The sequence below is a fragment of the Palaemon carinicauda genome, unplaced genomic scaffold (genome assembly GCF_036898095.1).
Source record: "Palaemon carinicauda isolate YSFRI2023 unplaced genomic scaffold, ASM3689809v2 scaffold304, whole genome shotgun sequence".
NCBI classification, from domain to species: Eukaryota; Metazoa; Arthropoda; class Malacostraca; order Decapoda; family Palaemonidae; genus Palaemon; species Palaemon carinicauda.
In genome coordinates, this window is record NW_027170711.1 from 38,374 (window position 1) to 54,302 (window position 15,929).

The window sequence follows — 15,929 nt, forward strand, 5'->3', positions numbered from 1 at the left end:
TGAATGCTCCACAGGGGCGGTCAGGAAACCCAGGGCAAGTGCGCATGATCGCAGAGGCCAATTTCACATATACAGAACTAGAAAAAGAAAAGACAAAAGCAATTAAATGGCTGCCAAATGACGGCGAGGATGAGAGTGGACACGTCCGACCACCATTTGAGCCGAGAGCAAAGTGAGCTCAAGCACAGGTGTGTGAGAGGGGGGGAAGTAATCTACCCTCCCCTACCCCCGCTAACTAGCGGTGTGGGTAGTAAACCCTCGTTAAAAATCAATGGCTCGTCATTTCAGCTACGCCAAAAGTAATACCCCTATTAAATAGCGTGGTTTGTATTCCAGTTACGAAACAAACCAGGACTCGCACAAATACGCTAGATATAGATGGAATCAAACCACAGGGCAGTTTGATAAAAAATCAGTAATTGATTATGTCGTTATATCAGATAGGAGGCTTGTAGAAAATGTTAAAGTATTGCCAGGAGTCTCCCTTGATTCAGATCATAGACTAGTCATAGGAAAAATTTACATTCCTCCCATAAGAACAGAGCAAACAGAGAAGAGATAAATGATAAAAACAGAATCCTTGAAAGACCCAGATATCAAAATGACATTTCAAAACAAGTTTACAGAGAGGTTGCAACACCTGGAGCAGCGGGATTGGAAGGGACTAAAGGAGAGTGCCTTGGATGTAGGGGAGAAGGAACTTGGCTGTAGGTTTGTTGGAGGTACTAGGAAACGATGTACAATTTGGTGGAATGACGAAGTAAAAGGTGCAATAAAGATGAACAAAATGCACAGGAAATGGATGAAAGAAAGGAACCAGCAGACTAGAGAAGAATATGTATCTTCTAGGAATCAATCAGAAGAGATTAAGAGAAGATCACAGATAAATGCAATATAATATAAAGGATGAAAATGGAAACATTATTGGCACGGCTACAGAACTTAATGAAAAATGGACTACTTATTTCTATAGGTTACTAAATGTAACTACAGAAGGAAATGAAGAAGAATATATCTTTCAATTTGACAGAGAAAATAGGGAGGATGTGATTACTTATCATGAGTTTGAAAATGCCTTGAAAGAGATGAAAAATGGGAAAAGCTCCGCGGATGATAATATACCAATTGAGTTATTCAAATAGGGAGGGGACCTAGCAAAGCAGATATTATATGACTTGACTTTGTCATTCTGGTTAGAGAGCACAGTTACTGAAGACTGGGGAAAACATATTTCTGTACCCTTTTATAAAGGTAAAGGTGATTCAGGCAAATGAGAGAATTATAGAGGTATAACGCTCATATGTCATACAGCAAAACTTTATGAGAGGATTTTAGAAAAAAAGGTGCGAAACATCATTGAATCTCAGCTAGGCGAAGAACAGCATGGATACAGAAAGGACAGAAGTACATCAGATCTCATATTCGCCTTGAGGCTTGTTATTGAAAAATCATGGAAATACAATAGGCCACTGTATATAGCATTTATTGACTTGGAAAAGGCATATGACTTGGTACCTAGGAACAAATTGTGGTGCTTAGGAGAGGTTTATGGACTCGACGGTAGATTGGGAGCTGCAATAAAGAGCACGCACGAACCATGTATGAATAATGTAAGGACTGGATACAAGAATGAAAATTGGTTTAGAGTAACAACAGGTGTTAAGAAGGGAAGCGTTCTTTCCCCACTCTTGTTCATTGCATATATAGATGTAATTATGTTATTTTCATTAGTAAAATAAATTTTTGAATATACTTACCCGATAATCATGTAGCTGTCAACTCCGTTGCCCGACAGAATTCTACGGGAGGGATACGCCAGCTATCACTATACTAGAAGGGGGTGTACTCACAAGCGCCACCTGTGGCCAGGTACTACAGTACTTGTTGTTGACGCCACCTCACTTTTTCCTCGGTCCACTGGTTCTCTATGGGGAGGAAGGGTGGGTCAATTAAATCATGATTATCGGGTAAGTATATTCAAAAATTTATTTTACTAATGAAAATAACATTTTTCAATATTAAACTTACCCGATAATCATGTAGCTGATTCACACCCAGGGGGGTGGGTGAAAAACCAGTGTACAAGACTAAAGGATAGCTAAGTATCCCGTATTTCATATAATCAGTTATCCACAATAACAATGAAATAATAAGTACCTGGTAAGGAAGTCGACTTGAAACGTTACTCTGCCTTTAATAAGATCGTCTTCCTTACTGAGCGCAGCGTTCCTCTTGGAAGGCTGAATCAACTCAAAGGTGCTAAAGTATACAGGGCTGCAACCCATACTAAAGGACCTCATCACAACCTTTAACCTCGGCGCTTCTCAAGAAAGAATTGACCACCCGCCAAATCAACAAGGATGTGGAAGGCTTCTTAGCCGACCGTACAACCCATAAAAAGTATTCAAGAGAAAGGTTAAAAGGTTATGGGATTATGGGAATGTAGTGGCTGAGCCCTCGCCTACTACTGCATTCGTTGCTACGAATGGTCCCAGGGTGTAGCAGTACTCGTAAAGAGACTGGACATCTTTGAGATAGAATGATGCGAACACTGACTTGCTTCTCCAATAGGTTGCATCCATAACACTCTGCAGAGAATGGCTCTGTTTGAAGGCCACTGAAGTAGCCACAGCTCCCACTTCATGTGTCCTTACCTTCAGCAAAGCAAGGTCTTCTTCCTTCAGATGAGAATGTGTTTCTCTAATCAGAAGCCTGAATAGTAAGAAACTGAGTTTTTAGAACTTGGAAAAGAAGGTTTCTTGATAGCACACTATAAGGCTTCTGATTGTCCTTGTAAAGGTTAAGACCTTTTTAGATAGTACCTAAGAGCTCTAACTGGGCAAAGTACTCTCTTCAATTCATTCCCCACCAAGTTGGACAGGCTTGGGATCTCGAACGACTTAGGCCAAGGAAGTGAAGGAAGCTCGTTTAGCAAAAACCGAGCTGCAAGGAACATGTAGCCGTTTCAGATGTGAAAACAATGATCCTGCTGAAGGCGTGGATCTCACTTACTCTTTTAGCTGTTGTCAAGCACACGAGGAAAAGAGTTTTTAATGTGAGGTCCTAAAAAGAGGCTGATTGGAGAGGTTCAAATCTTGATGACATAAGGAACCTTAGGACCACGTCTAGATTCCAGCCTGGAGTGGACAACCGACGTTCCATTGAGGTCTCAAAAGACCTAGGGAGGTCCTGTAATCTTTGTTGGTGGAAAGATCCAAGCCTCTGTGGCGGAAAACCGCTGCCAACATACTTCTGTAACCCTTGATCGTAGGAGCTGAAAGGGATCTTACTTTCCTTAGATATAACAGGAAGTCAGCAATCTGGGTTACAGTGGTACTGGTTGAGGAAACTGCATTGGTCTTGTACCAGCTACGGAAGACTTCCCCTTGAGACTGATAGATTCTGAGAGTGGATGTTCTCCTTGCTTTGGCAATCGCTCTGGCTGCCTCCTTCGAAAAGTCCCTAGCTCTTGAGAGTCTTTCGAAAGTCTGAAGGCAGTCAGACGAAGAGCATGGAGGATTGGGTGTACCTTCTTTACGTGAGGTAGACTTAGAAGGTTCACTCCTAGAGGAAGAGTCCTGGGAATGTCGACCAGCCATTGCAGTACCTCTAAGAACCATTCTCTCGCGGGCCAGAGCGGAGCCAACCAACGTCAGCCGTGCCCCTTTGTGAGAGGAGAACTTCTGAAGTACCCTGTTGACAATCTTGAACGGCGGGAATGCATACAGGTCGAGATGGAACCAATCCAGCAGAAAAGCATCCACATGAACTGCTGCTGGGTCTGGAATCGGAGAACAATACAACAGGAGTCTCTAGGTTATCGAGGTAGCGAACAGATCTATGGTTGGCTGACCCCACAGGGCCCAAAGTCTGCTGCAAACATTCTTGAGAAGGGTCCACTCTGTGGGGATGACCTGACCCTTCCGGCTGAGGTGATCTGCCATGACATTCATACCGCCCTGAATGAACCTCGTTACCAGTTAGCTTTCGATCTTTAGACCAGATGAGTAGGTCCCTTGCGATCTAGAACAACTTCCACGAAAGAGTCCCTCCCTGCTTGAAGATGTAAGCCAGGGCTGTGGTGTTGTCAGAGTCCACCTCCACCACTTTGTTAAGCTGGAGGGACTTGAAGTTTATCAAGGCCAGAATAACCGCCAACAACTCCTTGCAATTGATGTGAAGTGTCCTTTGCTCCTGATTCCATGTTCCCGAGCATTCTTGTCCGTCCAAAGTCGCACCCCAGCCCGTGTCTGATGCGTCCGAGAGGAGACGGCGGTCGTGTTTCTGAACAGCCAAAGGTAGACTTCCTTGAGAAGAAAGCTGTTCTTACACCACGCGAGAGAAGACCTCCTCTCTTCGGAAACAGGAACTGAGACCGTCTCTAGCGTCATGTCCTTTATCCAGTGAGCAGCTAGATGATACTGAAGGGGGGGGGAGGTGGAGTCTCCCTAACACGATGAACAGGGCCAGCGATGAAAGTGTCCCTGTTAGACTCATCCACTACCTGACTGAGCATCGGTTCCTTCTCAGCATGCTCTGGATGCATTCTAGGGCTTGGAAGATCCTTGGGGCCGACGGAAAAGCCCGAAAAGCTCGACTCTGAAGATCCATACCCAGGTAGACAATGGTCTGGGATGGGACGAGCTGAGGCTCCTCAAAATTGACCAGGAGGCCCAGTTCCTTGGTCAGATCCATAGTCCATCTGAGAATCTCCAGACAGCGACGACTTGTGGGAGCTCTTAAAAGCCAGTCGTCTGACGGAGCCGGACACAAGATCATGGTACTGCTGCACAGTCTGTGAACTGTCAACCATGGGCAAGCGAGGAAGTACAGTGACAACCCGAATCTGTCTAGACTGTCTGGGTCGTACAGACAACTCATTATCGGGTTGCTGAGGTTGCCGCACTGCGTCACAACAAGTCACTTCTGCTGGTTGTTGAACGTCTTCCCCGTGACACATTGACTCCGTAAACAAAAAATCCTCTAACAAGGACTAAGCTTGGACTGCATGTCTTGCAACACAGCTCAAGGTCTATGGGAGCAGGTGTGGTAACAGACGGGATTAGCGACTGAAGTGGAACCATTACCTTCCCTGGAAGCATGTTATGCTTAAATAAAAGTCCATAGGAGGCTACGCAGCTAAAGGCTCCTCTCCAAATGACAGAGTCCTCAAGGGAATATCAGAAGGAGGGAGAAAAGAACTTTCTCATCTACAGGGACCATATCCTAGAAAAGCTAAGTTCTCTCAGTGAGGGTTTCACTGGTGCAAAAGCAGCAGACTAGAAGGCAACGTTATGAAACTGCTTGACAGTCTAGTGAGTTGGCAACAACCAAAGATGTGTGACTGAGAAGCATGCGGTAAGGTATGCAGAGCATGTTGTATGCAGAGTATGCTGTATGCAGAGCATGCTGTATGTAGAGCATGTTGTATGCAGAGCATGCTGAATGCAGAGCATGCTGTATGCAGAGCATGTTGTATGCAGAGCATGCTGAATGCAGAGCATGCTGTATGCAGAGCATGTTGTATGCAGAGCATGCTGTATGCAGAGCATGCTGTATGTAGAGCATGTTGTATGCAGAGCATGCTGAATGCAGAGCATGCTGTATGCAGAGCATGTTGTATGCAGAGCATGCTGTAAGCAGAGCATGCTGTATGTAGAGCATGCTGTAAGGTAAGCAGAGCGTGTGCATGGCGTTTAACATTTCTCAGAAATTCCATGACCAGTGCTAGAGTGCTTTATGCATGCTTGCATGGGGTTTTAATATCAACATAATATTTACCTTACATTCATAACTCATGATTCATATTTTTGCCATATTTTGCGATATTGTTAAAAATATATTGCAAGGAATACAAATATATTTTTATAAGTAATACAAATAACCTCCATTATCATAATGTTTGAAAATGGAGGTAAGGTATGCTGAACAGCAGAGTCAGAACGAGCTGGAACAACAATAGTTGTGGTTTCCTCTTCAAGACTCTGTTGAGGGAACACCTGAGGCTCAGTCTGCAAAGGCTGATCAAAGGAAGTAGCAGAAGGTAGGCGCATGGGTGGAGGAGGCTGACTCCTGGCATGAGTGACTGAACTCAAGGGTTGCGCTTGCTGAGTGGTTGGCGGATGCGCAGTAGCAAGTTCCTGAGGAACGAGTTGAGGTTCCTGCGGTGTGAGCTGAGAGCGAAAAGGTAGTGGCTGCGCAGAACGCAGTAAAAGTCTCGCAAGTTGAGGCTCCTGAGGCGCAAGGCTAAGGTGTTGAGGTGCTTGCCTTGAGGAGGGTTGAGCTCGCTGCAGCGAGAGCTGAGGAGACTGACTCATGGATGGGAGAAGTTGTTGTACCTCAAGCGAGTGTTGCCTCACTGGTGGAACAGCAAGTGGAAGCGGAGGAAGAGAGGTATAAGCCTCCTGTTCCCATTGCTGAGGTTGCCTTAAGGAAGGCGGAGGGAGCTGCACACCACTGGGATCAGTAAACTCATAACGTGGCTCAACATCGTATGCCTGGCAGGCGGTACTGCGGTCAGGCGGAGCGAGCGCAGGCGGAGCGAGCGCAGGCGGAGGGAGCGCAGGCGGAGCGAGCGCAGGCGGAGCGAGCGCAGGCGGAGCGAGCGCAGGCGGAGGCGCAACCTTCTCAGCCCGACACTCACGCATCAAGACCGAAAGTTGTGACTGCATGGACTGCAGTAGAGTCAACTTGGGGTCGGCAGACACTAAGGTCTGCTGAGGTAAAGCCTTAACAGCAGAGATCTGTTGCGGCAGAACCTTACTCCTCTTAGGCGGAGTGCATTCAACTGATGACTGAGGAGAGTCAGAGCTAACCCAATGACTGCATCCGGGTTGTTGAACTCTAACTTCGTACGTCTGGCATAGGTCTGGACTTTACGTTTAAGAGGTCTTGAGACCTGAGACCAGCGTTTTCTCCCCTAAATTTCTTCTGCAGACGAGCAAAATAAGGGCTCAATCGTCTGCGGGTGGGAGTGACGGTCTCGGTAAGACACGCCCGCAACCACCGAGGATACTTCTGTGCGCCGATCAAGGCCTGCTGAACCCTTTTGCCCTTCGACATTGCTTCTCCCCTGGGCTTGGGAGCTTGCAAGAGGTCCCGGACTGGGAGGACGACTGGCGCGCACAGAAGTACCCTCACGCACAACACTGACACACTTTGCGCTAATCACTTATCACTTTGATTTTCTGTTTGCACTTATTTCACTGAACTCGAAACTTTAAGTGGTTTGTACCTGAAACACGCAATTCTATCCTTTCTCAAAAGTTAGTAATTGCGAAAACAGAATTACAATGTAACAGAAAAATCTAATGAAAGATAAATAATTCAGTGGCTGGAAAGAGACTAAACACTAGATCACTCTAGAAACGTTTACCTTCTTCCCCTAAAGAGACTAGGGAGAAGAGCAAAAACGATAACAACGTTACTCGCTTGAAAGAAACGTTTATCCTCCTCTTTCTCCCTCCGTCTCTATCTCTCTCTCTCTCTCTCTCTCTTTTGACTTAGAACCTGAGAGAAGAGCCCAATCATATATATCGTTAAAACATATTATAGTTAAAGGAAAAAACTGAAATATTTCCCAAAATGAAAAGTTCCTTTATTAGGATTAAAACCATTAAGTTAAGAAAGAATGAACAAAACGCTAGACACGGTTACTCTTACTGCAACGTGAAACCGTGAAAAATCTTTCTCTATCGTAACGATAGAGCGCAAGTTGAACGTTCTGAACGTCAACAACTGCAGAGACAAAACAAAACGTTAGTTCAACTTTGAAAACAGTACGAGACTATCAAAGAAATTCTTTCAAAGACATTAAAATAGCATAATATGTTAACAGGTAAAACCGAAATGACGGGCTCAATGTTAATTAACTTCGGTACCAAGAAAAGACCGCCTACTATTAGGAAGGTCGAATATAAACAAATATAAAAATTAATTTTAATAAGTTTATAATAAAAGGAAGTTAATCGAAGAGGCCTATAAGAGGCGGAGAGATATAAAATAAATCTATAACTTTTGTTAAGCAAAATTAAGAAAGAGAGTCTATACTCTCTTAGACACCAACACTTCCGTCTAAGGGAAGGGTCGGCCATTTAAAGGTGAAAGAGAGTTCATACTCTCTTCGTCACCATAATTAATCAAATTAATTCCAAAAGCTAACTAAGCTAATATAGAAGTTTCCAGTATAGCGAATAGCTGCAAATTTAGAGAAATACTTCACCAAACCGTGAACAATACTCCAAAATCATAAGCGTATCCAAGAACGTCTTGCCGGAAGCACGACAGAGGAAAAAGTGAGGTGGCGTCAACAACAAGTACTGTAGTACCTGGCCACAGGTGGCGCTTGTGAGTACACCCCCTTCTAGTATAGTGATAGCTGGCGTATCCCTCCCGTAGAATTCTGTCGGGCAACGGAGTTGACAGCTACATGATTATCGGGTAAGTTTAATATTGAAAAATAAGAAGTTTTAAGGAAAGACTAAATATCTCGGGAGACTCATGATTTTTGCTGATGATATTGCTTTCTGGACATATGATCGGGAAGAACTAGAAAGAGCATTGATAGCTTTGAACAATTGTTTAACAGAAGCCGGACTGAAGATGAACATTAAAAAAACAGAAATATTAACAATCAACAAACAACAACAAGCTCCAAAGAACATCATGATAAGAAATACGGTAATTAAGGACACCAACGCATTCAAGTATTTAGGGTGTATGTTTACAGACAACGGCTATAAGAACAAAGAAGAAATTACTGAACGAATAAAGAAATATAATAAATGCTCTGGAGCACTCTATCCAATTATGAGAGATGCATATGTACCTATACCGTTACCGTTACCGATCCCATAATCCACCAGGATCGTAGGGGCGCTGCATGGTGGAACACCGCAATAGGAGCCTCCACTTGTCACGGTCGTGTGTGACTGCCTGGGTCTGGGCGAAGATTTTTCCTGTCCATTCAGCAATGTTGTCGGTCCACCTCTTTCTCTGCCGCCCTCTTCTCCTCTTCCCCTGAACTGTTCCCTGGAGAATTGTCTTGAACAGGCCGCATGATCTTGTTGTGTGGCCATACCATTTTAGTTTTCTCCTCTTGACTGTGGACAGCAGATCTTCATAGCGTCCTAAGTGTTGTCTCACTCTTCTGTTGACATCTTCATTTGTGACATGCTCAATGTACGAGATGCCAAGCACTCGTCTGAAGCATCTCATTTCTGCAGCTTGGATCTTTCTCTGTAGCTCTGCCGTCAGTGTCCAGGATTCACAAGCATACAGAAGGATGGAAATGACTAGGGCATGCAATAGTCTCAATTTGGATTTGACAGCGATGTTTTTGTCTTTCCAGATTGGATTCAGTTTTGCAAGCGCCGCTATTGTTTGCGCGATTCTTGCATGGACTTCTGGTTTGGATCCTTCTTGGCTGATGATTGCACCAAGGTACTTGAATTGTTGGACTGTTTCAAGTTGTTGACCACCGACCACGATTTTTGCTTTGATTGATTCATCGCTGTTTCTCATTAGTTTTGTTTTTTCAGCACTGATTTCCATTCCGTATCTGGTTGATGCTTCATCCAGACGTTTCACGAGGTTGACCAGCTTATCTTCGTTCCCTGCCAGGCCGTCAATATCATCAGCAAACCGAAGGTTGCTGATTATTCGTCCTCCGATGCTGTGCTCACATGATCTTCGAGTGCATCTGTCATAATTTGTTCAAGGAAGATGTTGAACAGGGTTGGTGACAGAAGGCAGCATTGGCGGACACCTACTGAAGTGCGGAACCATTCTCCTATTTTGCCTTGGGCAAGGACCGCGCTGGTTGCTTTGTTGTACAGCTGTTGGATCGTCAGTATCAGTTTTTGTCCCATGTTGTACCTGTTCATTGTGGCCCAGAGGGCATCATGCCATATGCGGTCAAATGCCTTTTTGTAGTCAATGAACACATGAAAGATGTCTTGCTGGTGTTGGCTGTACTTCTCACACAGAACTCGAAGATTAAAAATCTGTTCCGTTGTGCTCCTTCCTCTTCTAAATCCAGTTTGTTCTTCGGCAATGATCTCTTCTGCCTGGGGTCTCAGTCAGTTCAGAATGACTCTCAACATCACTTTGCTTGCGTGACTGATAAGGCTAATCGTTCTATAGTTTTGGCATTGCTGTAAGTTGCCTTTCTTGGGAAGCGTGATGATGAGGGACTGTGTCCAGGGTGTGGGCCATTCACCTGTCTGCCAGATCTTGTTGCAGATGCTAGTGAGGATGTCAGTCACTGTCTCTCCGCCATGCTTTATAAGTTCTGCAGGGATGTTGTCTACTCCTGCAGCTCTTCCATGTTTTAGCGATCTGATCGCTTCCTCCACTTCTTCTCTCAGAACTGGGAAGTCGTCGTTGTTAGATGATTTGTGGCACGATGTTACATTGGGATCTCTATTGGTCTGGTAGTTGTAAAGGTTGGAACAGTACTCTGTCCACCTTTTGAGTAAGTCTTCTTCTTCCGTGAGGCAGTTCCTTGCATTGTCTTGGATGGTACTGACTCATGCTTGCTTTGGTTTTGTTAGATCTTTCACGATTTGGAACGCTCGCCTACTGTTGTTCTTCTCCAGCTTTTCCTCAATTTCTGTACACTGTTTCCCAATCCAATCTTCTTTGGCTTGGTTTATGCTTTTTCTTATCTTGCGGTTGATTTCTCTGTACTCTGTTGCTCCGGTGGGTGTGGTCTTGTTCTTTTTCAGTTCTTTTCTTTTGTCGCACATATCCATGATTTCATCTGTGACCCATCGCTGTGTTTTCCCGCGAACGTTTCCAAGCATTTCGTTTGCAGACTCTATCATGACTTTGTTTAATTGAGTTGTCAGCGTTTCTGCACTGTGGTCTTCCTCAAGCGTTAACAGTGGGGCAAACTTCCCTCCAACTGTTGCCTTAAAGGACTCTGCGATGTTGGGGTCCCTCAACCTGTCCAGGTTGAATTTCATCCTAGTGTTCTTGGGCTTCTTGATTGTCTTCAGCCTGAGTTTGAAGTTCACAAACACCAGATCATGGTCGCTACCTACATCTGCACCAGGGAAAGTTCTTGTCGTAGCTCTTTTGATCCCCGATCTGAACCGATTTTGTACAAGAATGTAGTCGATCTGGTTGTGGTGGATTCCATTAGGTGCATGCCATGTCCAGCGTCGTGATGCCTTGTGCTCACCGAGTGTATTTGCAAGCACAGCATTGTTGTAGCTGGCAAACTCTAGTAGTCGTAGTCCTCTCTCATTGGACACGTCATTGCACGAGGGGCCGCAGAATTCCTTCCAGTCCTTCAGTGCGTCTTTGCCCACTTTCGCATTCCAATCTCCCTGGATGATGAGTATGTCCTTTTTGTCCACTTTGTCGATGGTTTCTTGGAGTTGACTGTAGAATGCCTCCACAGCATCATCGTCTTGGTCTGTTGTTGGTGTATAGGCCTGTACTATTGTGATGTTAAATGGTGCTGCTCTTAGGCAGATGGAAATGGCCCTGCTGGAAACTGGGCGGCAACCTAGTACAGAGTTCTTGACATTCTTGTTGACAAGAAAACCTACGCCATTGGTATGTTTGTCCATCTCTCCGCTGTAGTAAAGTACATGACCTTCCTCGGTGAGATGCTCCCCATGGTTCTTCCACCTAACCTCACAAAGTCCCACAACGTGCCAGGTGTATTTCTCTAGTTCGTGTGTTAGTTCCTGTAGTTTCCCTGTCTGGACAAGGGTTCTCACGTTCCATGTTGCTATTGCAACGTTATCTCTTCCTCGGATCTTCGGAGGGGACGTACCTATAGAAGTAAAGAAAACCATATTTGAAGGATTACTAACACCAATAATGAAATATAGATCAGAGAGCTGGACAAAGACAATCAAAAACAGGAGCAGAGTCCAAGCTTCAGCGATGAAAAGCCTAAGAACAATAATGCACAAAACAAGAAGAGAGAGAATAAGAAATGTAGATTTTAGAAGGATGGTTGGGGTATCTCCTATGTTGAACAAGATTGAGAAGGGACAACTGAGATGGCTGGGACATTTAATGAGAATGGATGGAAAAAGAATTGCAAGGAGGAGATGGGACTGGACGCCTGGTGGGAGGAGATCAAGAGGTAGACCACGTAAACGCTGGAAGGATGGAATTGAAGAGATTCTGACAAAGAACAACATGCCAACAATTGAACAGGGGAGAAGAGAGGGAATTTTTGAAAACATAATTGAGTGGAGAAGACTACTGATTCCACTGACAGACTGAAAGCCTACCTGAGAGTGGAAGTAAGTAAGTAAGAATAATTACGTTCATACTGTACTGTAAAATATTCTTCTTATGCAGTATTCTGATATTATAACATCATAAAAATTGGCTGCTTTAGGAACAAGATAACTTAAAAATAACAGTAAAATATAAAAAGAATAAAAGTATTACCTTTACGTCATCCATAAACTGCTGTAACTCATTGTTTTTCCTTTGTATGGCTTCTTCCGTTTCCTTCTCCAGACACCATCCAGACTAGAGGAATAAAAAAATGGATCGTTTTAAACTCCAGGTACTGTACACTACACTAATTTGTATTTCTTATCTATACAAACCCAAGTCCTTTTATAGGCATAGGATTTCAGTGAAGCTGAAAACTCAGCTATCAAAATTCATAGAGGTGTCAGTGCCCCTTCCCACCCCCTGCCACCTCACATATTAGCCACTTTTACAGCTCACATATTAGCCACTTTTACCTTCAACAAGGACTTGAGGGGTGAATGAGGCAGAAACTATAGCTTTAAGGACTCGGGTTTATATACTGTTGTTAGGAAAAATACGAATGACTTTAATTAATGACATTCTTACAAATATACAAAACCCTCGTCCCTTAATAGGATACTTACCCTTAGGATGGTGTTAGTCCCTATAAGAAAACTGATTGGATTAAAATCCAGGGATATCAAAACATTCGGACCTAGGGAGGAGCGAGAGCGTTGACTCCAATTCACCTTCAATGACCTGAATTCCGAATATTAAGCTAGGTTTCTACCATTAGACAGACGATCAGGGAAGAACATATATTCCCAAGGGATCTGATGTCTTCAATGTAAGCCTTAAAGTAAAGTGATTGGTTTACATTACTATCCATCCTCCCTCTCGGCAGGAGGATGAGGAAAATCTTTCTATAAGAACCTAAAATACAGTGGAATAGTTACTCGATATGGTAGCTTATCTGCATCAAGATCTGATCCAGCGACATATCAGTTCAACTGCTGCACCCCCAAGGATGGACGAGGAAACTAAGAAAAAAGCTAGACATTCTTACTCCTGTCTTAGTCAAGATGCTTCTTGGCCGAACCGCCGAGACGCTTTACTAAGCATCTCTCCCTGCCGTGCGCCCAGCGAAGGGAGACCGCATTCATTGTTCTCTCTCGCTTCACTCATGTTGCTTAGTCTTGCCGTGTGGAACTTTTAGCTGTTTTCTTGTGCTTTTTAGTGTAAAATAGTTCTTGTGACACCCTTGAAAATGTCTGTTGCCTGCATTTACAGAGTGAATGGATCGACGGTTCGCTACATAAAAAAAGATGAAATGAAAATACGTAAAACTGCCTCAATAACGTTCTCCAAGGACACTCAGCGCGTTGTGACTCCTCGTAATAAGACGATTGTGCAAATGGAGACTACGTTATCAATGTGTATATCGGACTGTTGGGAAAAGGTTACGCTCGATACAACATGATTCGAACCAAAGCCAAAACCCTGTATGATAGCCTAGTTTCTGAAGGGAAATCTAACGAAGACGACGAAGGTGATGATGACAACGAAGGTGATGAACCTGCCCCCACGAGAAAAATGTGGTTTTGTTGCCCGCAAGGGCTGGTTCGAGAAATTCAAGAGGTTTGGCCTTCGCAGCATTCTTTGTATGGGGAGCCTGCCTCGGCAGACCAAGAGGCAGCTCTTCGTTACATCGAAGATGAGTTCCCGAAATTAATTAAAGAAGGTGGCTATCTCCCGGAGCAGGTGTTCAACATGGATGAGACTGGCCTCTTCTGGAAGAGGATGCCATCCCGGACGTTCCTTTACAAGGACAAAGTAAAAGAGCCAGGGTTCAAGGCCCACAAAGATCACGTCACTCTCCTCATGTGCGGGAATGCCGCGGGCCTCATGCTCAAGCCTGGCTTAATCCTCGGGATTTGAAAAACAAAAACAAAGCCTTGCTGTCTGTCTACTGGATAAGTAATAAAAAGGCATGGATATCTAAAGCCCTCACACTCGACTGGTTCGTAAACTGCTTCATCCCACAGGTGAAGCTGTACCTCGCGGAGAATGGGCTGCACTTTAAGGTCCTCCTCTTGATGGACTGTGCAGGCGGACATGCAACGGATCTGCATTATGACAGGGTCCAAGTGGAGTTCCTGCCTCCTAACACCACTTCCCTCATACAACCAATGGATCAGGGGGTCATTCGGGCCTTCAAGGCCCTCTACACGAGGTCCACGATGGAGGGCCTCATCTCCTCCATCGATGAAGACGACAAGGATTTCAGCCTCAAGAGAAATTGGGGGGAATACAACATTGCAACATGCCTGGCCAACATTCAGAAAGCTCTTAATGAGATATAACAACAAACATTGAATGCAATTTGGAGAAAATTGTGGCCAGACGTTGTTCATAACTATGAGGGATTTACGCCAGATGAAGTTCACCACTCTGCCGTAGATAAGGCTGTGAGACTGGCACGGTTAGTAGCCAACGAAGGTTTCTCTGACATGGCGACAGATGACGTCAACTCACTGATCGAGTGCCACTCGGAGCCCCTAACCAGCGAGGACCTTGTCGAAATGACAAGATTAGCGAGTGAGGAAGAAGAAGAGGCAGCCGACGTCGGCGACGATGACGAAGCTGAAGAACGTGGCCTTACCATGGACAACCTGCAAGAGCTCTGCAACATGGCACGGGCTCTGCAACAAAAGGCGCAGGAAATCGATGATAACATGGTCAGAGCCATTGAATTTAGTAACCGTATTGACAGTGTAATGGCGTTGTGCAAGAGCATCTTTGCTCAGATAAAAGAACGTCAACAACTTCCCATCACGATGTTCCTAGTGCGCTGAAAACCTTCTGCAGAAGCATCAAATACTCCTGCAGCCTCTCCGGCTTCCCACCGAGCCACTACGCCGCCTCCTGCAGTTTCTCCAGCTCTATCGGAAGCTGTCGTTGACGATCCACTGTCTCTATCAACTGAGGATGAGGCGTCACCTGAGGAGCAGTAAAGCTCTCATTAACCTGTGCAGTAAATCATCTTCATCTTCATCACCTCCATTATACTGCACAGGTGTTTCATCGTCAATTATCAAGTTCATCGTCATTGTTAGAGGTGAGTTACGTATCTGGTTATAAGAATAAAAGAGTTCTCAAAACATATCTACAGTATATACACGTACACTATTTATATCTACATATGTATGTACATGTACACTTACACTATTTATATTATTTATGTATAAATGTAAATGTACATACAGTATACGTAATGTATTAAATACTGTATTTCTACAGTACAGTACTTTATTTTATGTACAGTATATAATTTATATTATCAATATTTATTTACATGATTCTTTAATGTTCTAATGATAACATATGCATTTATAGGGTTAATATACACTTATTGTTATCATATATACATGTACACAAAAAAATGTACATACTGTATTCCAAAAATAGGGAGGGAACCTACTTCGCGGTTTTCCACCTATCGTGGTCGGTTCTGGTCCCCATTAACCGCGATAGGTGAGGGATTACTGTAATAATAAAAATGTAAAAGAAATTTACAGAAACACAAGCAGGGTATTAAGAAGCGTCGACTGTTTCGTGAATGGATTTCCCACCATGAGGTCAGTCATTATGATAGCTGGGTGATAAAAAGCTTCCTAGTTTGAAAATAAAATCCTTCC

General features: G+C 44.1%; 1 protein-coding gene across 6 annotated transcripts in view; it reads right to left on the minus strand.

Moving 5' to 3' along the window:
* The window catches only part of LOC137636460 (craniofacial development protein 2-like), a 63,886-nt gene that overhangs the window by 28,964 nt on the left and 18,993 nt on the right, over positions 1-15,929 (minus strand). For 3 of the 6 annotated variants that reach the window (XM_068368887.1, XM_068368886.1, XM_068368884.1), the window contains exons 2-3: positions 12,421-12,504; positions 8,840-11,788 (exon numbers count right to left, since the gene is read on the minus strand). In XM_068368887.1, coding sequence (XP_068224988.1) covers positions 10,530-11,579 — 1,050 coding nt within the window. In that variant the 5' untranslated portion in view covers positions 11,580-11,788; positions 12,421-12,504 and the 3' untranslated portion in view covers positions 8,840-10,529. Of the gene's footprint in view, positions 1-8,827; positions 11,789-12,420; positions 12,505-15,929 lie in introns of all 6 variants that reach the window. The other 3 variants (XM_068368885.1, XM_068368883.1, XM_068368882.1) reach the window with 1 other exon arrangement.